General features: G+C 38.6%; 2 protein-coding genes across 13 annotated transcripts in view; one reads left to right on the top strand and one right to left on the bottom strand.

Annotated features, from left to right (window-relative positions):
• The window catches only part of LOC105709990 (COP9 signalosome complex subunit 2), a 425,050-nt gene that overhangs the window by 355,711 nt on the left and 41,422 nt on the right, over nt 1-27,917 (top strand). The gene's annotated exons all lie outside the window — the stretch shown is intronic.
• GALK2 (galactokinase 2) overlaps nt 1-27,917 on the bottom strand; it is a 124,020-nt gene that overhangs the window by 93,723 nt on the left and 2,380 nt on the right. For 3 of the 9 annotated variants that reach the window (XM_012442179.3, XM_012442174.2, XM_012442176.3), the window contains exons 2-3: nt 16,817-16,905; nt 11,218-11,341 (exon numbers count right to left, since the gene is read on the bottom strand). In XM_012442179.3, the coding sequence (XP_012297602.1) occupies nt 11,218-11,341; nt 16,817-16,905 (213 nt within the window). Of the gene's footprint in view, nt 1-11,217; nt 11,342-16,816; nt 16,906-22,313; nt 22,534-24,263; nt 24,372-27,345; nt 27,392-27,917 lie in introns of those variants that run through there. The other 6 variants (XM_012442175.3, XM_064365652.1, XM_064365650.1 and 3 more) reach the window with 5 other exon arrangements.

Raw genomic sequence — 27,917 nt, 5'->3', positions numbered from 1 at the left:
CAGTTCTGTGAAGAAGGTCTTGGTAGCTTGATGGGGATAGCATTGAATCTGTATATTACTTTGGGCAGTATGGCCATTTTCACGATATTAATTCTTCCTAACCATGAACATGGAATGTTTCTCCATCTGTTTGTGTCCTCTCTTATTTCGTTGAGTAGTGGTTTGTAGTTCTCCTTGAAGAGGTCCTTTACATTCCTTGTTAGTTGTATTCCTAGGTATTTTATTCTCTTTGTAGCAATTGTGAATGGCAGTTCGTTCTTGATTTGGCTCTCTTTAAGTCTATTATTGGTGTATAGGAATGCTTGTGATTTTTGCACGTTGATTTTGTATCCTGAGACTTTGCTGAAGTTGCTTATCAGTTTCAGGAGATTTTGGGCTGAGATGATGGGGTCTTCTAGATATACAATCATGTCGTCTGCAAATAGAGACAATTTGACTTCCTCCTTTCCTAATTGAATACCCTTTATTTCTTTTTCTTGCCTGATTGCTCTGGCTAGAACTTCCAGTACTATATTGAATAGGAGAGGTGAGAGAGGGCATCCTTGTCTAGTGCCAGATTTCAAAGGGAATGCTTCCAGTTTTTGCCCGTTCAGTATGATATTGGCTGTGGGTTTGTCATAAATAGCTTTTATTATTTTGAGATACATTCCGTCGATACCTAGTTTATTGAGGGTTTTTGGCATAAAGGGCTGTTGAATTTTGTCGAAGGCCTTCTCTGCATCGATTGAGATAATCATGTGGTTTTTGTCTTTGGTTCTGTTTATGTGGTGAATTACTTTTATAGACTTGCGTATATTGAACCAGCCTTGCATCCCCGGGATGAATCCTACTTGATCATGGTGGATAAGCTTTTTGATGTGTTGTTGTAATCGGCTTGCCAGTATTTTATTGAAGATTTTTGCATCTATGTTCATCATGGATATTGGCCTGTAGTTTTCTTTTCTTGTTGAGTCTCTGCCAGGTTTTGGTATTAGGATGATGTTGGTCTCATAAAATGATTTGGGAAGGATTCCCTCTTTTTGGATTATTTGGAATAGTTTCAGTAGGAATGGTATCAGTTCCTCTTTGTATGTCTGGTAGAATTCTGCTGTGAACCCATCTGGACCTGGGCTTTTTTTGGGTGGTAGGCTCTTAATTGCTGCCTCGACTTCAGACCTTGTTATTGGTCTATTCAGGGTTTCGACTTCTTCCTGGTTTAGGCTTGGGAGGAGGCAGCTGTCCAGGAATTTATCCATTTCCTCCAGGTTTTCTAGTTTATGTGCATAGAGTTGTTTGTAATAATCTCTGATGGTGGTTTGAATTTCTGTGGCATCTGTGGTGATATCCCCTTTATCATTTTTTATTGCATCTATTTGGTTATTCTCTCTTTTCTTTTTATTAGTCTGGCTAGTGGTCTGTCTATTTTGTTGATCTTTTCAAAAAACCAGCTCCTGGATTTATTGATTTTTTGTAGGGTTTTTCGTGTCTCTATCTCCTTCAATTCCGCTTTGATCTTAGTTATTTCTTGTCTTCTGCTAGGTTTTGAGTTTTTTTGATCTTGCTCCTCTAGCTCTTTCAATTTTGACGATAGGGTGTCAATTTTAGATCTCTCCTTTCTTCTCATGTGGGCACTTATTGCTATATATTTTCCTCTAGAGACTGCTTTAAATGTGTCCCAGAGATTCTGGTATGTGGTGTCTTCATTCTCGTTGGTTTCGAAGAACGTCTTTATTTCTGCCTTCATTTCATTGTTTATCCAGTCAACATTCAGGAGAAAGTTGTTCATTTTCCATGAGGCTGTGCGGTTCTGGGTTGGCTTCTGAATTCTGAGTTCTAACTTGATTGCACTGTGGTCTGAGAGACTGTTTGTTATGGTTTCCGTTCTTTTGCATTTGCTGAGGAGTGATTTACTTCCAATTATGTGGTCAGTTTTAGAGTAGGTGTGATGTGGTGCTGAGAAGAATGTATATTCTGTGGATTTGGGGTGGAGAGTTCTGTAAATGTCTATTAGGTTTGCTTGTTCCAGGTCTGAGTTCAAGTCCTGGATATCCTTGTTAATTTTCTGTCTCGTTGATCTGTCTAATATTGACAGTGGTGTGTTGAAGTCTCCCACTATTATTGTGTGGGAGTCTAAGTCTCTTTGTAAGTCTTTAAGAACTTGCCTTTTGTATCTGGGTGCTCCTGTATTAGGTGCATATATATTTAGGATCGTTAGCTCTTCTTGCTGCATTGATCCTTTTACCATTATGTAATGTCCTTCTTTGTCTCTTTTGATCTTTGTTGCTTTAAAGTCTATTTTATCAGAGATGAGAATTGCAACTCCTCCTTTTTTTTGCTCTCCATTTGCTTGGTAAATCTTCCTCCATCCCTTTATTTTGAGCCTTTGTGTATCCTTGCATGCGAGATGGGTTTCCTGGATACAGCACACTGATGGGTTTTGGCTTTTTATCCAATTTGCCAGTCTGTGTCTTTTGATTGGGGCATTTAGTCCGTTTACATTTAGGGTTAATATTGTTATGTGTGAATTCGATCCTGTCATTTTGGTGCTAGGTGGCTGTTTTGCCCTTTGGTTGATGCAGATTCTTCATTGTGTTGATGCTCTTTACCTTTTCGTGTGTTTTTGGAGTGGCTGGTACTGGTTGTTCTTTTCTATGTGTAGTGCCTCTTTCAGGAGCTCTTGTAGAGCTGGTCTGGTGGTGATGAACTCTCTGAGTTCTTGCTTGTTCACAAAGGATTTTATTTTTCCTTCACTTATGAAGCTTAGTTTGGCTGGATACGAAATTCTGGGTTGAAAGTTCTTTTCCTTAAGGATGTTGAATATCGGCCCCCACTCTCTTCTGGCCTGTAGGGTTTCTGCTGAGAGATCTGCAGTGAGTCTGATGGGCTTCCCTTTGTGGGTAACCCGACCTTTCTCTCTGGCTGCCCTTAGTATTTTCTCCTTCATTTCAACCCTGGTGAATCTGATGATTATGTGTCTTGGGGTTGCTCTTCTAGAGGAATATCTTTGTGGTGTTCTCTGTATTTCCTGGACTTGCATCTTGGTCTGCCTTGTTAGGTTGGGGAAGTTTTCCTGGATAATATCTTGAAGAGTATTTTCCAGCTTGGATTCATTCTCTTCGTCACATTCAGGTACACCTATCAAACGTAGATTAGGTCTTTTCACATAGTCCCATATTTCTTGTTGACTTTGTTCATTCCTTTTTACCCTGTTTTCTCTAATCTTGCCTTCTCGTTTTATTTCATTGAGTTGATCTTCTACCTCTGATATCCTTTCTTCTGCTTGGTCAATTCGGCTGTTGAAACTTGTGCATGCTTCACGAAGTTCTCGTATTGTGTTTTTCAGCTCCATCAATTCGCTCATATTCCTCTCTAAGTTGTCCATTCTTGTTAGCATTTCATCAAGTCTTTTTTCAAGGTTCTTAGTTTCTTTGCATTGGGTTAGAACATGTTCTTTTAGCTCACGGAAGTTTCTTATTATCCACTTTCTGAAAGCTGATTCTGTCATTTCATCACGCTCATTCTCCATCCAGTCTTGTTCCCTTGCTGGTGAGGAGTTGTGATCCCTTGTAGGAGGAGAAGTGTTCTGGTTTTGGGTGTTTTCATCCTTTTTGCGCTGGTTTCTTCCCATCTTTGTGGATTTATCCACCTGTTGACTTTGTAGTTGTTGTCTTTCTGATTTTGGTAATTTTAAGTCTGCTGTGGCAGAACTCATAAACCCCCTGCTCTTCCCCCCAGGTGTTCTGTCCCAGGGAGTTACGGTTTTATGATGTTCCCCTGTGCGGTTGCTGTTTTCCCTGCCCACAAGGTGGCAGCCTAGTCACACTCAGGCTGCAGAGGCTTCGCTAAGCTGCTGTGGGCTCCACCCAGCTTCCATGTGAACTTCTGGGTGTAGTTAGAACTGCTTCCGCTATGTTGGCCCGCCCCTGTAGTGACGGAGTCTCTGTAGTGGCGGGTTGCCTTGGTAGATTGCCCTGGGAACAGCAGGGTGCCTATGGAGAATGCCCCTCCTCCACAGAGCTGGACCGTCCCGGGTTTAGTTGTGTTTGCAGTGGCGCTTTTTTTTTTTTTTTTTTTGCTCGGGAATCTCCTGTCTTCTCTCCCTGTTTCAGGTCTTCTTGCTGGGTAAGAGGGGACACCGTCTCATCTGATCTGCCTCCGGAGCCGCTGCGTTGGCTAAAGCCGCGGCTCTGAGTTTCGTGGCACTGGCCTGGCTCCCCATTTCAGCTCCCCTTGCTGGCTTATAGGGGACTCAGACTCTCTCACTCTGTACCGTGAGCCGTTGCCTCAGGGTGCCGGCCCAGCGGCTGCGCCGTTCAAACCAGCGGCGCTGGCGACCCGTGTGGCTCTTCTGCGTGTGAATCTCCTGGTCTGTGGGCAGTAAAAATCAGTCTGGAAATACGGCGTCCACTCACCCTCTGTGCTTTCTCTCGGAGCTGCATTCCCGAGTTCCTCCTAAGCGGCCATCTTGGATAGATCCCCCCGAGCCCTGCTCTCTTGACCCAGTGGTCAACTGGGATTAGAGTTACTCAGAGGAAAAAGGGGAGCCCTGGGGGATGGGCACCTGTGGCTGTATTCTGCTGCAGCTGCCATGTGTGCCAAACCTCCATTCCACATAGGCTGGAGTACTTTCTCTGCCTACTCTCCAGGCAGATCCTCCTGCCAGTTTAAATGGTATACCCCAGGTCCAAACACACACAGGGTAGACACTGGGCAAATGTTTCTTTGAAAAACAAATAAATGAATAAAATATGTAAGTGTAAAGTATTAATGTGATAATGGGTCATGTCTCCTCATTTTCAGGATTCTTTTTTCAGAATTATACAACATGAAAGTTAGGGTAGAGAAAGCAAATGAGTAATGCAATTCAGGGTTGAGAATTGGTGAGAAAATGAGTGCCTAGTTTTGAACCTCAGGAAAAGGCTAGGCAGAATATTGAGACAGGGATGCTGGGAAGAGCAAAGATCAGTAACTAATCAAAAAGCAGGGAGTTTTTTTTGACAGACTTAGGCTATACTTATAATTCTGTGGGAGCTGAAACTTTTCAGTTTGTATTAGTCCATTCTCACACTGCTAAAAAGAAATACCTGAGACTGGGTAATTTATAAATAAAAGAGGTATAATTGTCTCATGATTCTGTACAGGATATACAAGAAGCATGGCTGGGAGGCCTCAGGCAACTTACAAACATGGTGGAAGACAAAGGAGAAGCAGGCATGTGGAACAGGAGGAAGAGGGCTGGGGGGAGCTACCCACTTTTTACACAACCAAGTCAAGTGAAAACTGTATCACAAGAGAGTACCAAAGGGAGAAATCCACCTCTGTGATCCAATCACCTTCCATCAGGCCCTACTTTCAACACTAGGGATTACGATTTGACATGAGATTTGGGTGAGACACAAATCCAAATCATATTATTCTGTCCCTGGCCCCTCCCAAGTCGCATGTCCTCACATTCCAAAATTCAGTCATCCCTTCTCAACAGTCCTCAAAGTCTTAACTCATTTCAGCATTAACTCAAAAGTCCATAGTCCAAAGTCTCATCTGAGACAAGGCAAGTCCCTTCTGCCTATGAGCCTGTAAAATAAAAAATGGGTTAGTTACTTCTAACAAACACCAATCCTCTTCAAACAATTCCAATAAATTGAAGAGAAGGGAATTAACCTAGTCCCAAAAGGCAAGTATCACTCTGATACTAAAACCAAACAAAGGTGTGACAAAAACCAAAACTGCAGGCCAAGATCCCTATTAACATATATGTAAAAATCTTCAACAAAATAGCAGCATACTGAATCCAACAGCACATGAAAAAGATAAAACACAATGATCAAGTGGCATTTATCCCAGAAATGCAAGGATTGTTCAAGAAACACAAATCACTAAATGTGACACATCACATCAATAGAATAAAGGACAAAAACCATATAATCATCTCAATAGACATAGAGAAAGCATGTAATAAAATTCAACATTCCTTCATGATAAAAACTCTCAATTATCAGGCATAGAAGAACCATACAACACAATAAAGCTCTCATATGACAAACTCACAGCTAACATCATATCAAATAAAGAAAAGTTGAAGCATTTCCTGTAAAACCTGGAACCCAACAAAGATATCCAATATCACTACTCCTAGTCAACATAATACTAGAAATCTTAGCCAGAGCAATCAAGCAAGAATAAAAAACAGAAGGATCCAAGCTGAAAAGGAGGAAGTCAAATTGTCCCATTTCACAGGTGACATGATCTTACATCCAGAAAAACCTAAAGACTCCACAAAAAAACTCTTATATCAGACAAATAAATTTAGTAAAGCTGCAGTATAAAAAAATCAACATACAAAAATTAGCAGCATTTCAATACACCAATAATGAACTAGCTGAGAAAGAAATTAAGCCAGAAATCCTGTTTATAATAGCTACAAAAAAAACCTAAGAATAAATTTAACCAAGGAGATGAAAGATTACTAAGGAAAACTAGACAACACTAATGAAAGAAATTGAAGAGGACACAAACAAATGAAAAGCATCCCATGTTCATGGATTGGAAAAATTAATATTGTTAAAATGAATATAGTACCCAAGGCAATCTACAGATTCAATGCAATGTCAATGAAAATACTACTGTCATTTTCACAAAAATAGAAAAAAGTCCTAAAATATGTATAAAACCCAAAAAAAGAGCCCAAATAGCCAAAGCACTCCTGAACAAAAAGAACAAAGCAAGAGGCATCACACTATCTGACCTCAAAATATATTACAAAGCTATAGAAACCAAAACAGCATGATATTGGTATCAAAATGCACACAAAGACTAATGGGACAGAAGAGAGAACCCAAAAATACATCTATTTACAGCAAACTCATTTTCAACAAAGGTGTCAAGAAAATACATTCAGGAAACAACACCCTCTTGAATAAATGGTGCTAGAAAAACTCAATAAACATACGCAGAATAATGAATTGAACCCCTATTTCTCACCATATACAAAATTCAATCCAAGATGAATTAAAGACTTAAACATAACACCTACAAGTATAAAACTACTAGATAGACATAGCCAAAGATTCTATGGCTAGGATCTCAAAAGTACAGAAAAAAACAGATAAATAAAACTATTTTAAACTAAAAAGCTTCTGCCCAACTAGGAAGCAATCAACAGAGTGGGGAGAGAACCTGTTGAATGGGAGAAAATGTTTGCAAACTATTCATTCAACAAGGAACTAAAATCTAGAATATACAAGGAACTCAAAACACTTGACAGTAAAAACTAATAATAGTCCCATTTAAAAGTGGACAAATAACATGAAGAGACATTTTTCCAAAGACACACATAGAAATGGCAAACAGGTATATGAAAAAATGCTTACCATCACTAATTATCAGCAAAATGGAAATCAAAACCACAGTGAGACATCATCTTACCTAAGTTAGAATGGGAATTACTAATAAGACAGAAGATAACAGATGCTGGCAAGGATGCAGAAAAAAAGGGAACACTTGTACATTGTTGGTGGGAATGTAAATTAGTGCAGCCATTACAGAAAACAGTAGGGAGATTTCTCAGAACACGAAAAACACAACTACCATATTATCTAGCAACCCTAATGCTGAGTATTTATTTAAAGGAAAAGAAATCAGTATATCAAGAGGATACCTGAACTCCATGTTTATTCCAGTACCATTCACAATAGCAAAGATAGGGAATCAACCTAAGTGTCCGTTAACAGATGAATTAATAAAGAAAACGTGGTATGTATACACAATGGTATACCATTAAGCAATAAAAAAGAATAAAACCATGTCATTTGCAGCAATGTGGATGGCATAAGCCAGGTACAGCAAAACAAATATCGGATATTCTCACTCATATGTGAGAACTGAGAAAACTGATCTCATGAAGGAACAGGGTAGAATGATAGATAATAGAAGTGGGGAAGGGTCAGTGAATAAAGAATAAAAAGAAGTTGGCAAATAGGTAAAAACATACAGTTAGATAGAAGAAATGAGTTCTAATGATCTACAGCAGAGTAGGGTGACTATAATTAACAACCATGTATTGTATATTTCAAAATAGCTAGAAGAGAGGGCCTGTAATGTACCAACACAGAAATGATAGAGCAAGACTTGTCTTAAAAAAAAAAAAAACTGAAAACAAACAAAAAAGCCACATTTGTATCTTTAATATATAAGAAACTCAAAAATAGGAAAGTGATTTGAAAAGACCCTTCAACAAAAAATACACCTAGGTAGCAAATAAGTAGATGAAAAGATGTTCAACATCAGAAATTTACAAACTCGAAATACATTACTACACATTTATGAGAACAACTAAAATTTTAAGACATGTTAGTAACACCACTGATGAGAATGTAAAATTATACAACTTTGGCAAACAGAAAATTTCTTTTCTTTTTTTTTTTTTTTTTCTTTGAGATGGAGTCTCACTCTGTCATCCTGGCTGTAGTACAGTGGCACAATCTCAGCTCACTGCAACCTCTACCTCCCAGGTTTAAGTGATTCTCCTGCCTCAGCCTCCTGAGTAGCTAGGATTACAGGTATATGCCATCAGGCCCAACTAATTTTTTTGTATTTTCAGTAGAGATGAGGTTTCACCATGCTGCCCAAGCTGGTCTTGAACTGCTAGGCTCAAGTGATCCACCCTCCTAGGCCTCCCAAATGCTGGGATTACAGGCATGAGCCACCATGCCCAACCAGAAAATTTCTTTAAAAGGCTGTATTAGTCTGTTTTCATGCTGCCAATAAAGACATACCTGAGACTGGGAAAGAGGTTTAATGGATTTACAATTTCACATGGCTGGGGAAGCCTCACAATCATGGCAGAAGGCAAGGAGGAGCAAGTCACATCTTACATGGATGGTGGCAGGCAAAAAGAGAGTTTGTTCAGGGAAACTCCCATTTTTAAAACTATCAGATCTCATGAGACTTACTCATTATCATGAGAATAGCATGGGAAAGACCCGCCCCCATGATTCAATTATCTCCCACCAGGTTCCTTTCAGGAAACATGGGAATTGTGGAAGTTACAATTCAAGATGAGATTTGGGTACGGACACACTCAAACCATATCAAAGGCAAACCAAGACAGAAGCAATGGCTGAAACCTGTAATCCCAGCACTTTGGGAGGCTGATGCAGGTAGATCACTTGAGGTCAGTAGTTCAAGACCAGCCTGGTCAACATGGTGAAATTCCGTCTTTACCAAAAAATACAAAAATTAGCCAGGTTTCATGGCATGTGCCTGTAGTCCCAGCTACTCAGGAGGCTGAAGTGGGAGAATCTCTTGAACCAGGAGGCACAGGTTGAGGTGAGCCAAGATCACCCCATGGCACTCCAGCCTGAGCAATAGGGTGAGACCCTTTCTCAATAAATAAATAAATTAATTAATTAATTGCAAACCAGACACTCTATTCCTGGGTGTTTAGCCAACAGAAGTGAAACATATGTCCACATATACATTTGTATATAAATATTCATAGCAGTATTATTCCTACAGGCAAAAACTGGGAATGATCTAAATGTCCATCACTGGTAAATAGATAAACAAATTAAGGTATATCTACACAGTGAATGCTAGAACAAATGGACAATTCTAGGAGGTATACTGCATGCTTCCTAGAAGTCCTAGTAGAATCAAGCCTCTTGCCCATAGAAGGCACTATATATCTTGATAATTCACCTCTAATTGCCTAACTCATTCTTCATGCCCTTTCCTACTGCTCTTGGGACCATTTCTCAAATAAACTACCTTCATCCAGGTCTGTCTCAGGATCTGATTTTGTGAAAAATGAAACTGAAACCACATAGTCATTATTGTTGGAATTAATTAAATTTGACTAAATCAGTATGACAAAATATTATGTACTGATTTTTAAATGTTCATAAACAATTACATGAAAATATGTTTGATATAATATGAGCTTTTCAAGGGTCCAAAATGCACACAAGATATATTATCAAACATGTAAAATGAAAAGTAAAATAGATATTCTACAATAAGTTCCATATAAAAGTAAAAAACTTCTCCATCTTGCACAAGCTGGTATAGAGACTTATCAAAAACATTTTCTGAATAAATGAATGTTACTGCAGATAAACTAACCAATGAGCAACAAGCCAAACATATAATATGCCAAATATAAGCCAAATCTTTTTCTGTAATGAGCAAGTCAAATCCATTATAATACATTAGAAGCAAGTAGAGTTTATCCCAGAAACACACAAGGGCTCAAAATTAGAAAATTCATCAGACTAATTCACTATATTTTTTTTAATGGATCTTCAATACTATATAGACATTTAATTAAACTCAATACCCATTAGTATACTTAATCTTAGCAAACTAAGAATTTTTTTTTTTTTTTTTTTTTTGAGACAGAGTTTCGCTCTTGTTACCCAGGCTGGAGTGCAATGGCGCGATCTCGGCTCACTGCAACCTCCGCCTCCTGGGTTCAGGCAATTCTCCTGCCTCAGCCTCCTGAGTAGCTGGGATTACAGGCACGCGCCACCATGCCCAGCTAATTTTTTGTATTAGTAGAGACGGGGTTTCACCATGTTGACCAGGATGGTCTCGATCTCTTGACCTCGTGATCCACCCGCCTCGGCCTCCCAAAGTGCTGGGATTACAGGCATGAGCCACTGCGCCCAGCCTGAAACTAAGAATTTTTTTAAAAAGACTTCGTTAACTTGATAAAGCATATATATTAGATAAGCATACTTACCTCTTTTAGGCACCAGACTCTATTTTATATTCTAGTGCATTGGAGAAGAGAGACAACAGTGCCTGAAGTCAGAGTTTACGGTCTACTGGGTGACACAGGTAAATAAACAGATAATAACAATGCAGCACAGTAAGATGCTATGACAAGATACTTAGAAGTTACCATAGTAACATAGGAAAACAACAGACCTGACTTTGCTGGAGATAATTAGATCAATAGATGATAAGTACCTATTGGGCAAGGACAGAGTTATTTTTATCTTTGTATCACCTGATATCTAAGACTATGTCTAGGACATGGTATGTCTTTGGTAACTATTTCTTAAATGAATGGACAAATGAACAAACAATAAATCATGGCCTTAGAATTTTTTTAATATCAGGTACAAAATATCAATAAATTAAATGAGTTTTTATAAATTTGATGTCTCCTAAATAGTTCATTTGGGTAAAAACAGCACCATATATACAAACACATTAGCAATTTTAAATACTCACGGATACAACGGATTTGTATTGGCCAGTTGGAGAGTGTATGTTTTCACAGGTTCTACAGCTATTAGCAAATCTTGTTCTACAGCCATAGGAAGAACAGAATATCCACAGTAATCTACATGCTCTCCTAGAAAAAGAGAAAGCTTTTAAAATCATTGCTAATATATAAAACAAAAGAACCTCAAGAAATTTTACATACAGGAAAAAAACTGACCAGGAACCAGGTTTTAACAGTAAATAAAAATAAAGAGAAGCAGAGCAAGATGGCCAAATAGAACCTTCCATGATCTTACACCAAAGTGAACAACTATCTATGCAAGAAATACCTTCATAAAAACCCAAAAAATTCAGGGGAACAATCATAGTACCTGGTTTTAACATAACATCGGGGATAGAGGAATTGAAGAGAACAGGAAAGACAGTCTTGCATTGCCTACAGGATACCTCCCAGCATGAAGAGAGAAACTGTGTTTGGGGGAGGGAGAGTGAAGGGAGTGTGGTTCTTTGAACTGGAACTCAGTGCTGCCATGTTACAGCAAAACACAAAACAGAGCAGAATTATGCTAGCACCCAAGGAGAGAGCATTTAGATCAGCCGTGGCCAACACAGAATTCTCAATCTCAGCAGAAGGAACCTGAGTTCCAACTGATCCCACCATTATGGAAAACAGTATGAAGGCTCCTCAAAAAACTAAAAATAGAACCACCATATGATCCAGCAATCCCATTACTAGATATATACACAGTGAAAAGGACATCAGCATGTCAAAGAGATATCTGGTCCTCTTGTTTATTGCAGCACTATTCACAATAGTCAAGATATGGAATCAACATAAATGTCCATCAACAGATGAATGGATTTTTTTTTTTTCTTGAAATGGAGTTTTGCTCTTGTTGCCCAGGCTGGAATGCAATGGTATGATCTCAGCTCACTGCAACCTCTATCTCCTGGGTTCAAGTGATTCTCCTGCCTCAGCCTCTGGAGTAGGTGGGATTACAGGCATGTGCCACCATGCCCAGATAATTCTTGTACTTTTAGTAGAGACAGGGTTTCACCATGTTGGCCAGGATGGTCTCAATCTCTTGACCTTGTGATCCGCCTGCCTCGGCCTCCAAAAATACTGGGATTACAGGCATGAGAATGGATTTTTAAAATGGGGTATATGTGTACAATGGAATACTATTCAACCACCCACCTAAAAGAGTGAAATCCTATTATTCATAGCAACATGGAGGACATTATGTTAAGCTTAGAGGACATTATGTTAAGTGAAATAAATCAGGCACAGAAAGACACATACCTCATGTTCTCACTCATATATGGAAGGTAAAAAAGTTGATCTCATAAAAATAGAAAGTAAAATAGTGGTTACTAGAGACTGGGAAGGATAACATGTAGGGAGTTCAGGTAGGGAGAGGTCAGTTAACAGATACAAGATTGTAGCTAGAGGCCAGGTGCAATGGCTCATGCCTGTAAACTCAGCACTTTGGGAGGCCAAGGCAGGTGGATCTCTTGAGGTCAAGAGTTTGAGAGCAGTCCAGCTAACATGATGAGACCCTGTCTCTACTAAAAATACAAAAATGAATCAGGTGTGATGGTGTATGCCTATAGTCCCAGCTACTTGGGAGGCTGAGGCAGGAGAACCGCTTGAATCTAGGAGGCAGAGGTTGCAGTGAGCCGAAATCATGTCACTGCACCCCAGCCTCGGCACAGAGCAAATCTCCATCTCAAAAAAAAAAAATGTAAAAAAATCATAAGTTGAACCATCATTAAGTTGGGGACCTTTACAAGTCTGTACTTGTAAGTTCAATATTTTTTTGTGGAAAATGAGCAACTTACTAAATCTTATGAAAGAGAGTACATCCTCTATTCTACTGCTTCTAATTTCCATCCTTGAAAACAAATAAACCAAAAAAGCAATACTCATCTTACTGATAAAATGAACCTAAAGTGTCCCTTTTTGAAACTACCTGATATAATAGTAAAAACAAAACCTGGAAATAGCTTAAGTTACAATGAGAGAAAGTTGTCAAATAAATTATATAATATTAATTTAGTAAGCTATCATGACATCATTAAAATAATTATGAGCACTATACAGAACCACAGTGCTATGGTTTGAATGTTCTCCAAAACTCATGAAATGTAATTGCCATTGTGACAATATTAAGAGTTGGTACTTTTAAGAGGTGATTAGATCATGAGAGCTCTGCCCTCAGGAACAGATTAATGCCATTATCTCCAGAGTGAGTTAGTTATCTTAGGAGTGGGTTCCTGATCAAAGGATGAAATTCATTTTTTAATTTTATTTTATTGAGTTTTAGGTTTTGGGGTACATTTGAAGAACATGCAGGATTGTTGCTAGGTACATACATGGCAATGTGGTTTGCTGCCTTCCTCCCCATCACCTATATCTGGCATTTCTCCCCTTGTTATCCCTCCCCAACTCCCCACTCCCCCGACTGTCCCTCCCTTAGTTCCCCCCTTCACAGACCTCAGCATGTGATGCTCCCCTCCCTGTGTCCATGTGTTCTCATTGTTCAACACCCACCTATAAATGAGAACATGTGGTGTTTGATTTTCTGTTCTTGTGTCAGTTTGCTGAGAATGATGGTTTCCAGCTTCATCCATGTCCCTACAAAGGACACGAACTCATCGTTTTTGATGGCTGCATAGTATTCCATGGTGTATATGTGCCACATTTTCCCTGCCCAGTCTTTCATCAGTGGGCATTTGGATTGGTTCCAAGTCTTTGCTATTGTAAACAGTGCTGCAATGAACATTTGTGTGCATGTGTCCTTATAATAGAATGATTTATAATCCCTTGGATATATACCCATTAATGGGATTGCTGAGTCAAATGGAATTTCTATTTCTAGGTCCTTGAGGAATCACCACACCATCTTCCACAATGGTTGAACTAATTTACACTCCCACCAACAGTGTAAAAGTGTTCCTATTTCTCCACATCCTCTCCAGCATCTGTTGTCTCCAGATTTTTTAATGATTGCCATTCTAACTGGTGTGAGATGGTATCTCAGTGTAGTTTTGATTTGCATTTCTCTAATGACCAGTGATGATGAGCATTTTTTCATATGTTTGTTGGCCTCATCGATGTGTTCTTTTGAAAAGTGTCTGTTCATATCCATCACCCACTTTTGAATGGGTTTGCTTGTTTTTTTCTTGTAAATCTGTTTTAGTTCTTTATAGGTTCTGGATATTAGCCCTTTGTCAGATGGGTAGATTGCAAAAAAATTTTCCCATTCTGTTGGTTGCCAGTTCACTCTAATGATTGTTTCTTTTGCTGTACAAAAGCTCTGGAGTTTAATTATGTCCCATTTGTCTATTTTGGCTTTTGTTACCAATGCTTTTGGTGTTTTAGTCATGAAGTCGTTGCCTATGCCTATGTCCTGAATGGTTTTGCCTAGGTTTTCTTCTAGGGTTTTTATGGTGTTAGGTCTTATGTTTAAGTCTTTAATGGAGTTAATTTTAGTGTAAGGTGTCAGGAAGGGACAGCCATCTGATCTTTGACAAACCTCACAAAAACAAGCAATGCGGAAAGGATTCCCTGTTTAATAAATGGTGTTGGGAAAACTGGCTAGCCATATGCAGAAAGCAGAAACTGGACCCCTTCCCGACTTCCTTCTATTCTTGCATGCTCTCTGGCCCTTCTGCTGTTCCACCATAGAATAACTCATTAAGAAGGCCCTCACCAGATGCCAGTACCATGATCTTGAACTTGTCCACCTGCAGAATCATGAGCCAAATAAACTTCTATTGTTTATAAATTGCCTCATCTGTGGAACTCTGTTGTAGCAGCAGAAAATGGAAACAGATACATGGAAATATTCATGACATATTAAAGGAAAAAATAAGATTAAAATGGTATGTAGTCTAAGTACAACTATGTCAATTATTATATATGGACATTGATAAAATGATAGTAAGCAAAATGTTTTAAGGCTGAGTTATTTATCACTAAAAGGTAGTAAAATTCAAAGTACTTCACAGGATAAACAAAAGGAAAGATAAATTCACCTAGAAGACCTGCAAAATCTGGAGCACACTTTTAGTAGCAAGAAATTGTAAAGTTTCCCTTTGCTCCTCTAACCCAACGTGTGGGTAACACCCCCCATGGGCACTGAGAAAGGAGAACTGTCCAGACCCCAGGCACAACTAGTACCTGAAGAATATCTTAGTTTAGAGTGTTATTGCTCAGCTGTTTCCTTTATATAATCCTTCATATATACATGTATTCGTTTATAGAATTAGTGCTTGAAGTGTAACTTACTGCTTACATATATCTAGCATACTTAGTTCTATATAATCCTATAGGTATTGTAGTCGGAGCTGTATTGGCACATTTAGTGCTGATTTATATGAACCTTCTATATAACCATATAGTAGTTTGTAGTAGGGGGAATCCCTAGAGCAGTCATAGAACAGAAGCAGTACTTGGGAAAACAGCCAGACCAGGACGAGAACCAAAGATCCAGGCGGTGGCGTCCCTGTCTGAAAGGGCATACGCTGTATGGCAGGCTTGGAGCAAAGTGCCTCTCCTCCTGATAAAGGATTTGTAGTACCTTGCGTCCAGTTCCTGTGGAAAGTAGGCCTCAGGCCTCAGATCCTGGAAGTAACCGAGAGAGAAGAACCCCTCTGATGTGACCAGTCACTGCAGCTGTACACCCTGTCAGTCTTTTCTCGCTTCTGTGCTAGCTCAAAGAATCCTCCCATAAATATCTTAAGAGAAGAGCACAAGTCTGTCAGCTCCCACTGCATTAAGCTTACAGTATCCTTCTATTAGAAATCCTTCGAAGTCTCCAGCCCCCAGATAAGAAGTGTTGCACACGACACCTGTTGCACACAGCCTACCTCCTTGCCTTGGTGACCTAATGGGGGTGGACCCCTTTTCTGTCACAACCCTCTACTACTGCGCAGGGCACAGCCCCCTGATGTGCACGGCCCACCTCTCTGCCCAGGTGACATAATGGGGTGGTCCCCTTGCTTGTAACTCACGTGATTATGCCCTATTACTAAGCATATAGATGATGACCTCACACGACCCTGCCCCCTGCTTGTACCTAATAAATACAGATGCTCTTGGGCATTTGGGGGCCACCACTGATCTCCGCTCACACGTGGTATGGCCCCCCGAGTCCAGATGTTTTTCACTAGTTCTTCAGTGTCCTGTCTCTTTACCTCTTGGACCCTGTACCTCAACACAGCATAAGGGACACCCCACGACCCTGTGGGGCCTCTGCAGTCCTACACCAATAAGTAAATATAAAACCATCAAAACTACTTACCACAGTCTAGAATTTTAACCTCTGGCCTAGAAAAATATTTTCATTTTCTGTGAAAATAATATTAACAACTTGGTTTCAACAAATTTATACATTTAAAAAACAAATGAACAATACTAATAACATGGATTGGGAAAGATGAAAGTAAAGTGTGTTCCTTATGCAAAGGCACATCTTATTATTAGTAGATATATGTAAAATATTCTATTTTTGGAAAAATTAAGAAAAAAATATTCTTAAAAATTTAGATCTTACCAAAGGAAGAAGAAAAAAATTAAGAGAAGGAACTTTTGAAATACCTATTAGGTTGACTCTTCCTGGTGCTCGAACATAAAACTTGGGAATAGATCCAAACTTGGAGTTAAACATCTCCTTTAGCTTCAGTAATCTGAAAATAAAAAAACAGTATTTCAGAATATCATATAACAGAAAATCTGTAAGATACACACACACACACACACACACACACACACACACTCCATATGCCTGCCACCATTATTCCTTAAAATATTAAAAGCAAATTTTCCAGTGACATACTTCCTCAAAAATTTGAAGATGAACAATACTGTAATCTCTAAATGGCACAAAAGTATAGCTAAGCACATTGAAGAATTTAAAAGTTAAGATTGATATACCCAACAGAAAAAGCTATTTCCTTCCTGTTTGAAGAATGTAATTTTTGTATACTTTTTCGGTGACATTCAGGGAAGAATCTCTTTATACTAAAAGGTGTAGCATGTGGCAGTATATTTGGTTTCCTAAGGTTGCCATAACAAAGTACTATAAATTGGATGACTTAACACAACAGAGACTTATAATCATAATTCTGCAGCCAGAAATCTAAACTCAGAGGTCAGTAGTACCTCTAAAAGCTGTAGAGGAGAATCCTTTCTTCCCTGCCTCTTTCTACCTTCTCATAGCAGCAATCCTTGGTGTTACTTGGCTCACAGCTTCATCACTCTAATCTCTGCCGTGTCATCACATGGCATTCTCCCTGTTTTTCTTTCTTGTATTTTTCCTTCTTGTAAGGACACCAGTCATATTGGATTAAAGTCCACTCTAATTGAGTGTGACCTCATCTTAAATGATTACATTTGCAAAGATGCTAGTCCAAATAAGGTCACATTCTTCAGTTTCAAGTAGGTATGAATCTAGGGGGTTATACTGTCTAACTCAGAGCATGTAGTCAAATGAAAACTAGACTGGCTATCAGGAAACTACAGTTCTAATTCTGAGACCTCTAATTCAATGCCAAAGTTTGGCAAATCATTTTCTCTTGGCCTCTCTTCTCCAAAATTTGAGAATTTGAACTAGATGTTCTTCATAGGTCTCTTCTAGATGCAAAATTCTTGTAATAGATTTAATAACTTGATGCTCTCAAATTATCCCAAGTCAATTCTGTAAATAGCCCTCATTATTTGTAGTCCCACATCATATTGCATCCGGGTAATAACACCAGGATGATAAACATTTATTAAAGCCTGATATATTCAGGAAATTAATTAATTAAGAAACAGAAACCCACGCCCCAAAAAAACTCAAGAAAATTTAATATAATAATAGAAAAATATGTTGAATATTTTTGGAAGTTATTCAAGCTCATCTCTTAGGAATTTAATAGTCATCAGAAACTGTTTATATCAGTTTATTTGGCTCACTTCCTGCCTCATTCTCTTGTTGCTCCAAAGACACCATTATAACTCCTCTCTGCTTAGTACTCTTTGCATTCCACCTGTCTCTGTGAACCTCTTAATTTCTGCTACTAGGCCGTCTGCAACTTCCATCTCCCAGATTCAAGTGATTCTGCTGCCTCAGCCTCCTGAGTAGCTAGGACTGCAGGCACACGCCACCATGCCCGGCTAATTTTTGTATTTTTAGTAGAGACGGGGTTTCGCCATATTGCCCAGTTTGATCTCGAACTCCTGACCTCGTGATCTGCCCATCTCGGACTCCCACAGTGTTGGGATTACAGGCATGAGCCACCGCACCTGGCCCACAGAGCTAAGTTTTTAATAAAGAGTGCCAGTATATCACACTTGTAATCCTAGCACTTTGGGAGGCCAAGGTGGGTGGATCACAAAGCTAGAAGATCGAGACCATCCTAGCTAACACAGTGAAACTCCATCTCTACTAAAAATACAAAAAATTAGCCAGGTGTGGTAGCATGCACCTGTAACCCCAGCTACTCGGGAGGCTAAGGCAGGAGAGTGACTTGAACTCAGGAGGCAGAGGTTGCAGTGAGCCGAGATCACACTACTACACTCGTCCTTTGGGATCACAGAGAAACACCATTTAGTCCCTGCTATGAGAGAATATGAGCAGTAAGATAAATCAAAAAGAGGGAAGGTACATTAAACAAGGATCCCCAAAGAGGTAATGTTTGAAGTAAATTTTAAAGGATGATGTCAGACATATGGGGTAGGGTGAAGCATTCTAAGCAATTGGCATAAAAAGGCCCAAGCATACTGCATTCAGAAAACTACAATTAGGGTTCTAAAAACAGAGGGGAGGAGGTTGGAAGATATCAAGCCTCAGATCTTAAAGGGCCTTACTATGCCATATTGAGGAACCTGGCTTTTAACATACAGGCAATGGATGTGAACAGACGTTTAAAAATGAAGTAAATCATCAATTTTGCATTTGAAAAAGCAAACTGGGAAGTGTGTGGAATTTGGATTGTAGAAACAAAGAGATCTAATAGGAGTTCATTGTAATATATCAAGAGAGAAATGCTGAAAGTACTTTAAAGCTATAGGTAGAGAAGGGTGAGATTAAGTTAAGGTGATATTTAAAATGTCAAATCCAAAGGAATTGGTACAATTAAATGTGGTAAAGAGAGTGATAAGTATAACTCCCACCTTTCTGGCTTAGATAATTCTTCTAGCCTTAATAGGGGTTAATGTTTCTGCCTGTGAAAATCATATACAGGTGAAATTCAGGTTCTCCTGAACTTGAACCCTTATTAATTTGTTTTTATAAGGACTGCAAATACAAATAACATGAAGTGCTAACAGTAGAGTTAGAATGAGTCTCCTAAAATGTGTCTTAATGAAATGATTTTGAGTTATAAAACATTGTCATTTCCCTAGACTTCCTTAGGAAGGCTTATAACTGCTTCATCACCAAGAGGCTTACTATACAACATTCCTACCTTTGAAATTCAAATGTGTGGAGGCTATAAAAGAAAACAAGGAAAGCATTTTCTTTAAGAACAGAAAGAACTGAAGTGTACAGTGTTTTTCTAAACTTCATCCCTAATCCTCTAATAATGAATGGTACGTCTGTAATTGGGGGAAGCAGCTTTATTTTACCTCTAGGTGAGCTACCAACAAGACCTTGGGTTTTAATGCAGTCACTGAAAGTATGCCCCCAAAAAGAATACAATGAGCATTTCAATATTAAAATAAGAGCTCCTACAACGATCATATTATTTAAGGGGGAATTGGCCAAAGTATTACAGCACAAAGTGCTGACTCTAGTGCTCTGAATGCTCTTTTGAATTAAAATCTTAAAAAAGAAAAAGAAAGAAAGAAAAGAAAAGCAGTATTAGTAACAGAACTTGAGAAACAAAATTATGACTGTCATGAATGAAATGGACTTTACTAAAAAGACTGATGCCAGACCACGTGGCTTACTGCAGAAATGAATGAATTAAAATTTCGGGAGCTATGACATGTATTTTCAGTCTTCCATTGTGATCTTGGGTAAGTCCCCCATCCTGTCTGTGCTTGTGTTCTCCAGAAAATATTATTTTTAATACTAATTTAAGAACAATTGGTTATAACATGAATTTTATGTTAATTTGTATGAGTTGCTCTGTGCCTCACTTTCCTCATCTACAAACTGAGACTAATACTAGAACTTACTGCAAAGGTTTGTTTTGAGGATTTTATAAGTATACAATAATTATTAGTTATTACTATCATTACTGTTATATTTGAGAATTTCATATATGTTAGAGATGGAATTTCAAAGTATGGTAATTACCATTGGGAAAGGAGGATAAATTTGAATCTCTATTTTGTTCCTTTCATCACAATAAATTTCTCCAAGATCAAAAAATAAACATAAAAATAAAACTAAAATTGTATTAGAGCTCTTAGAAAACAAGGTTATGATGGTGAAAATAAAAATAGTAGATGGGTTGAATAGACGAATGAAAAGAATTTAAGAGCAAATTAATGAGCAAGAAGTTGAAAGAAAGTAGAAATTAAGGCCAAAACTATAGCTATGTTGAAAATAATAATGAAGGGCCTGCATATCAAAACCCATAAGATAAAATCATAACGGCACTCAGAAAATTTTCTAGCCTTGTATTCATATAAGAAAATAAATAATGGTGGAGAAAGGCTCTTTCCTTTCTGTCTGGCAGCAGCCATCAGGTAAGCCAAGATAGCGGCATATAAGTACATCCAGGAGCTATGGAGGAAGAAGCAGTCTGATGTCATGCACTTTCTTCTGAGAGTCCCTGCTAGCAAGTACTGCCAGCTCTCTGCTCTACCACAGAGCTCCATACCTCACCCAGCCCAATAAAGTGTGTTGACTGGGCTACAAGGCCAAGCAAAGTTACATTATATATAGGATTTATGTGCACTGTGGTGGCTGAAAATGCCCACTTCCTACGGGTGCAGCTTATGGCAAGCCTGTCTGTCCATCATAGTCTTAACCAGATAAGTATGCTCAAAGTACATTGCAGAGGAAAAAGCTGGATGCCACTGTGGGGTTCTAAGAGTCCTGAATTCATGTGTGTGTATGTGTGTGTGTGTGTGCGCGCACACACATGCACGTACATACATTTTTATTTATACATATATACATACATTTTTAGATTTTTTTATTTCTATGTATATACATTTTTTTTTTTGAGACAGAATCTTGCTCTGCTGCCCAGAATGGACTGCAGTGGTACAATCTCCACGCACTGCAACGTCCGCCTCCTGGGTTTAAGCAATTCTCATGCCTCAGCCTCCCGAGCAGCTGGGATTATAGGCATGCACCACCACACCTGGCTAATTTTTGTATGTTTAGCAGACATAGGGTTTCACCATATTGGCCAGGCTGATCTTGAACTCCTGCCCTCAAGTGATCTGCCCACGTTGGCTTCCCAAAGTGCTGGGATTACAGGTGTGAGTCACCATGTCCAGATAAGAGTCCTGAGTTTTTAGTTTGGTGAAGATTCAACATACAAAATTTTTGAGGTTATCCTCATTCATCCATTCCATACAGGTGTCAGAAAAAATCCTGACTCCCTGTGGATCACCAAACCACTCCATAAGCAAAGGGAGATGCATGGGCTGACATCTGCAGGCCAAAAGATCCATGGCCTTGGGAAGGGTCATAAGTTACACCACACTCCTGGTGATTATCACCGTGCAGCTTGGAAAAGGTACAATACACTCCAGCTCCACCGTCACCACTAATGTAAGTAATGTTTGTAAAATTGATACCTAAAAAACAATTTAGGATACTCATGTCTGCTTACAAGTATTATTTGTCTGTTAAAACTAGTCTGCAGATTGTTTGATGAATTGTTTGCCAAATTATGAAGCTTAAAGTGCAATCTTTGAAGATTATAAGTTTCTAGTAAGAAACATTTTTGTCTTTGCTTTATCTGATTAAGGAGTTACATGGTAGTGTTTAACAGGTACTTAAATAAAAGAAAATAAATAATGAAAATAAATAGAGAGAGAGATCCAATATGGCTGATCACTAGCAGCTCAGGCACGTAGCTCCCAGTGAAAGCGCAGAGAACAAGAGGACGCCACACTTTCAGACGAATATTTGTTGCTCACGGACCAGGAGATTCCCAGTGGAGGAGCCCCACGGGTCGCCAGAGCGACTCTTGTGGCCGGCGCGGCGGTTTTGCTGGCACCTTAGCGCTGCAGTTCTTGGTGCAGAGTCTGGAGATCCCCGGGCAGAAAAGCACCATCAATCTTAACACCGCTGTTTTGGCCGGCGCAGTGGATTGCTCAGATTTCGGCGCTGGGAATCAAAAGTTGGACGTCTGCTCAGAGACCTAGTTGGAAAGTCAGTAATTACAAAGACGACAGAGGGATAAATATATAATGAAGAGAAGAAACCAGCCTAAAAAGGCAGAGAATACTCAAAATCAGAATGCCTCTCCTTCTACAGGGGATCGCAATTCCTCATCAGTAACAGAACAAGGCTTAATGGAGAACGATGTGTTCCAATAACAGATGCAGGCTTCAAAATGTGGGTGATAAGAAACTTCTGTGAATTAAAAGAACTTGTTCTAACCCAATGCAAAGAAACTAAGAACCTTGAAAAAAGGTTTGATGAAATGCTAACAAGAATGGACAATTTAGAGAGGAATATAAGTGAATTGATGGAGCTGAAAAACACAACACGAGAACTTCACGGAGTATGCACAAGTTTAAACAGTCGAATTGATCAAGCAGAAGAAAGGATATCAGAAGTCGAGGACCAGCTCAGTGAAATGAAACGAGAAGACAAGATTAGAGAAAAAAGGATAAAAAGGAATGAGCAAAGTCTTCAGGAAATATGGGACTATGTGAAAAGACCTAATTTACGTTTGATAGGTGTACCTGAATGTGACGAAGAGAATGAATCCAAGTTGGAAAATACTCTTCAGGATATTATTCAGGAAAACTTTCCCAACCTAGCAAGGCAGGGTAATATTCAACTCCAGGTAATACAGAGAACACCACAAAGATATTCTTCAAGAAGACCAACCCCAAGGCACATAATTGCCAGATTTATTAGGGTTGAAACGAAGGAGAACATACTAAGGGCAGCCAGAGAGAAAGGTCAGGTTACCCATAAAGGGAAACCTATCAGACTTACAGCAGATCTCTCAGCAGAAACCCTGCAAGCCAGAAAAGAGTGGGGACCAATATTTAATATCCTTAAAGAAAAGAACTTTCAACCCAGAATTTCATATCCAGCCAAACTAAGCTTTATGAGCGAAGGAAAAATTAAATCTTTTGCGAACAAACAAGTACTTAGAGACTTCACCACCACCAGGCCTGCTTTACAAGAGCTTCTGAAAGAAGCACTATACATATAAAGGAACAACCAATATCAGCCTTTCCAAAAATATATCAAAAAGAAAAAAGCATTAACACAATGAAAAATGTACACCAACTAATGGGCAAAACAGCCAGCTAGCATCAAATGGCAGTATTAAACTTATATATATTCTAATTGGATAAAAAGCCAAAACCCATCGGTATGCTGCATCCAGACCCATCTCACATACAACAATACACAAAGGCTCAAAACAAAGAGAAGGAGGAAGATTTACCATCCAAACAGAGTAAAAATAAACAAATAAACAAAAAGCAGGAGATGCAATTCTCGCCTCTGATAAAGTAGACTTTAAAGCAACAAAGAGCAAAAGAGGCAAAGAAGGACATTACATAATGGCAAAAGGATCAATGTAACAAGAAGAGCTAACGATTCTATAGATCAACCAGACAGAAAATTAACAAGGACATCCAGGATTTGAACTCAGACCTGGAACAAGTAAACTTAATAAACATTTATAGAACTCTCCACTTCAAATACACAAAACATACATTACCACCTCACACCTATTCCAAAAGTGACTACATAATTGGAAGTAAATCACTCCTCAGTAATCGCATAGCATTTCATAGGTTTAAATGAAATATTGGTTAGCTGCTTGTTTGTTATTTTCTTCTCTTATTCCTTCCTGTCTACATCATTAAGTATAATTATTGGTATAAAAGTGGTTTTCAATACCCATTACTAAGTTGCATTCTAGCCTGGGCAAGAAAGCAATACTCCCATTCTCTCCCTCTCTTTCTCTTCCTTTTTCTTCCTCTTCTTCATTCCTTTTTTTCTTTCTTTCTAAAAAAAAAAAAAAAAGAAAAAAAAGAAAATAAATAAAGTATCCATATAACACAAGAACCTAGCAAAAAGTAATTGAAGAAATTAGAAGAAACAAAAGATAAATGAACTAGGGGAAAATAGCAGATTGGATCAAAAAATTACAAGGTGGTTCTTTAATTAAAAAAAAATAGAAAACAACTTTGAGTGTCATTAAACAAAATCAATACTAGAAATAATAGGCAGACATAAATTTTAAAAAGATTTAAAAATTTTTAAATCCAGACGGGTGATTTTTCTAGGAAAATACAAATTTCTAAAATTAACAGAAGAGGTTAAAAATAAAGAAATAGAAAAGTTGTCAGAAATGAAGCCCAAAAAGTGTTATGAAGTTAGTTGGACCTCCAAGGAAAAAAACTGTCATTTCTGTTTATAAATGGTTCTAAATAACAGAAGCTATGGAAAGTTTCCCATCTTATTTTAGGAGGCTAGTCTAACCCAGATGCTTTAATGGTCCTCAAAAGCAAACTATGAGCTAATCTCACTTGTGAAAATAGATAGGAAACCTCTAAATAAAATGTTGGTAAACTGAATGCAGTTATTACCTAAAATAACCCACGTGATCAAGCAGAGTTCATTCCAGGAATATGAAGGTAATCAACCAGAAATCTGTTGATTAAATGCACTATACTAACAGAATAAAAACAGAAAAATTCTATGACTTCTTGATCCTCTCAAAAAACGCAAATTAGAAACATATATATATATGTGTGTATATATATGTATTTCTATAGCCATTCCTCAAATTTTTTTTTAAAAAACTATTAAAATTTTTAAATATGTATCATGCATTGATCTAAAGACAAAAAAAGTTAGGTAAATTAACACAGAGTTTATTTGGGCCAAGTTTGAAGACTGCAAACTTGGGAGCGTAGATTCAAGTTAACCTGAATGTATCCTCTGATTAGCAGTAGTTACTAGTGGTTTTTCAAGGGAAAAATAGGGAAGTTCCTAAGTTGTTTACCAAGAACTTACATTAAAATAGCATAACCTATTGATTGGCTGTACGTTGTTCTTTGTATCACAGATTACAGGAATATGAAGATAATAGGGGAAGCAGCTAGTCAGGAACAAAATGCCTTTGAATGATTGCCCTCTGTAAATCTGTTTTAGTTCTTTGTAAATTCTGGATATCAGCCCTTTGTCAGATGGGTAAACTGCAGAAATTTTTTCCATTCTGTTGGTTGCCGATTCACTCTAATGACTTGTTTCTTTTGCCGTGCAGAAGCTGTGGAGTTTGATTAGATCCCATTTGTCTATTTTGGCTTTTGTTGCCAATGCTTTTGGTGTTTTGGTCATGAAGTCCTTGCCTAGGCCTATGTCCTGAATGGTTTTGCCTAGATTTTCTTCTAGGGTTTTTATGGTGCTAGGTCTTATGTTTAAGTCTTTAATCATCTGGAGTTAATTTTAGTGTAAGGTGTCAGGAAGGGGTCCAGTTTCTGCTTTCTGCACATGGCTAGCCAGTTTTCCCAACACCATTTATTAAACAGGGAATCCTAACAAGCCCATTCAAAAGTCGGCGAAGGATATGAACAGACACTTTACAAAAGACGACATACATGAGGCCAACAAACATATGAAAAAATGTTCATCATCACTGGTCATTAGAGAAATGCAGATCAAAACTACATTGAGATACCATCTCACACCAGTTAGAATGGCGATCATTAAAAAATCTGGAGACAACAGATGCTGGAGAGGATGTGGAGAAATAGGAACACTTTTACACTGTTGGTGGGAGTGTAAATTAGTTCAACCATTGTGGAAGACAGTGTGGCGATTCCTCAAGGACCTAGAAATAGAAATTCCATTTGACCCAACAATCCCATTAATGGGTATATATCCAAAGGATTATAAATCATTCTACTATAAGGACACATGCACACGAATGTTCATTGCAGCACAGTTTACAAAAGCAAAGACCTAGAACCAACCCAAATGCCCATCGATGATAGACTGGACAGGGAAAATGTGACACATATACACCATGGAATATTATGCAGCCATCAAAAACGATGAGTTCGTGTCCTTTGTAGGGACATGGATGAACCTGGAAACCATCATTCTCAGCAAACTGACACAAGAACAGAAAATAAAACACCGCATGTTCTCACTCATAGGCGAGTGTTGAACAATGAGAACACATGGACACAGGGAGGGGAGCACTACACACTGGGGTCTGTTGGGGGGAAATAGGGGAGGGACAGCGGGGGGTGGGAAGGTGGGGGAGATAGCATGGGGAGAAATGCCACATATAGGTGATGGGGAGGAAGGCAGCAAATCACACTGCCACGTGTGTACCTATGCAACAATTTTGCATGTTTTCACATATACCCCAAAACCTAAAATACAAAAAAAAAAAAATTAAGATTAAAAAAAAAGATTGCCCTCTGGCATGGGTGCAAAGAGCAGGAGGGATGTGACTGAAGTGCCATATTCACATCTCTCTGGGCCTGATAAAATTTTGCATATCTCACATAACTCAGATGACTCTGAGCTATTTTTCTTTTCTTACATACTAGAAAAGGGCATGTCCTTAATTTAATAAAGGATGTTTACCAGAAACAGCAAACATCCTATTTGATCACAAAACATTTGTGATCTGAGAAACTAAAGTAATGCCCCTTTATCAAGTAAAGGGGATCCTAAAGTTACAGTAACAAAAGTTACAGCTTGAAGCATGACAACTTCCTAAATTCTCATGGCTACAAGTAAAACCACACTCTTGCTAAGCCCCCTAGCAATAGGAGCTGTTGGGCACTTCCTAACTCTGACTTACAACCCATTCCTCAAAATTTCAGGAATGGCTATAGAAATACAACTCTGATTGGACAGGACCAACCTTACATTCTTTTCTGATAAACAACTGCAGACCTTCAGTTTCAGCCAACCTATAGAGGCTGTGCACTAATTGTCTTTGTGCTCTATAGCTTACCTTTTGATGTAAAGAGCCAAATTCCACCTCATTTTCATGATAAAACCTGCCACAAAGTGAACATGGGATGTATGTTACATATATGCTTACTGCTGCACATGTGCTTGACTCCTCTCATAAATATGTATAGCTTTTCCCTAAAACCTGATGAATATGTATGACTCTATTGTATAATACAGACTCTGTGGGACATAAAACCCAAACTTCTCCTTCCCTACTCAAAGGTAGAGCACCTTCAGTCCACACTGGAGATTCTCTCTTCCTGGTCTGCAAACTGATACGGCCAATAAAGCTCTCCTTTCTACTATCTAGCCATCCAGATGGTCATTTGGATGACACATTAAAATAACGATGAAGACAAAGATGCTATCATCATTATTATTCAACAACTACACTGCATAAATTATAAAATGTCAGCCGGGCACAGGAGCTCACACCTGTAATCCTAGCACTCTGAAAGGCCAAGGCAAGCGGATCACCAGGTCAGGAGTTTGAGACCAGTCTGGCCAACATAGTGAAACCCCATCTCTATTAAGAAAATACAAAAAATTAGCTGAGTATGGTGGTGTGCA

This window comes from Aotus nancymaae, unplaced genomic scaffold, assembly GCF_030222135.1.
Source record: "Aotus nancymaae isolate 86718 unplaced genomic scaffold, 86718_ANA_hifiasm-v0.15.2.pri h1tg000062l, whole genome shotgun sequence".
Classification (NCBI taxonomy): Eukaryota; Metazoa; Chordata; class Mammalia; order Primates; family Aotidae; genus Aotus; species Aotus nancymaae.
The sequence above is the reverse complement of the archived record's forward strand: the minus strand, read 5'-3'. Positions and strand labels throughout refer to the sequence as shown.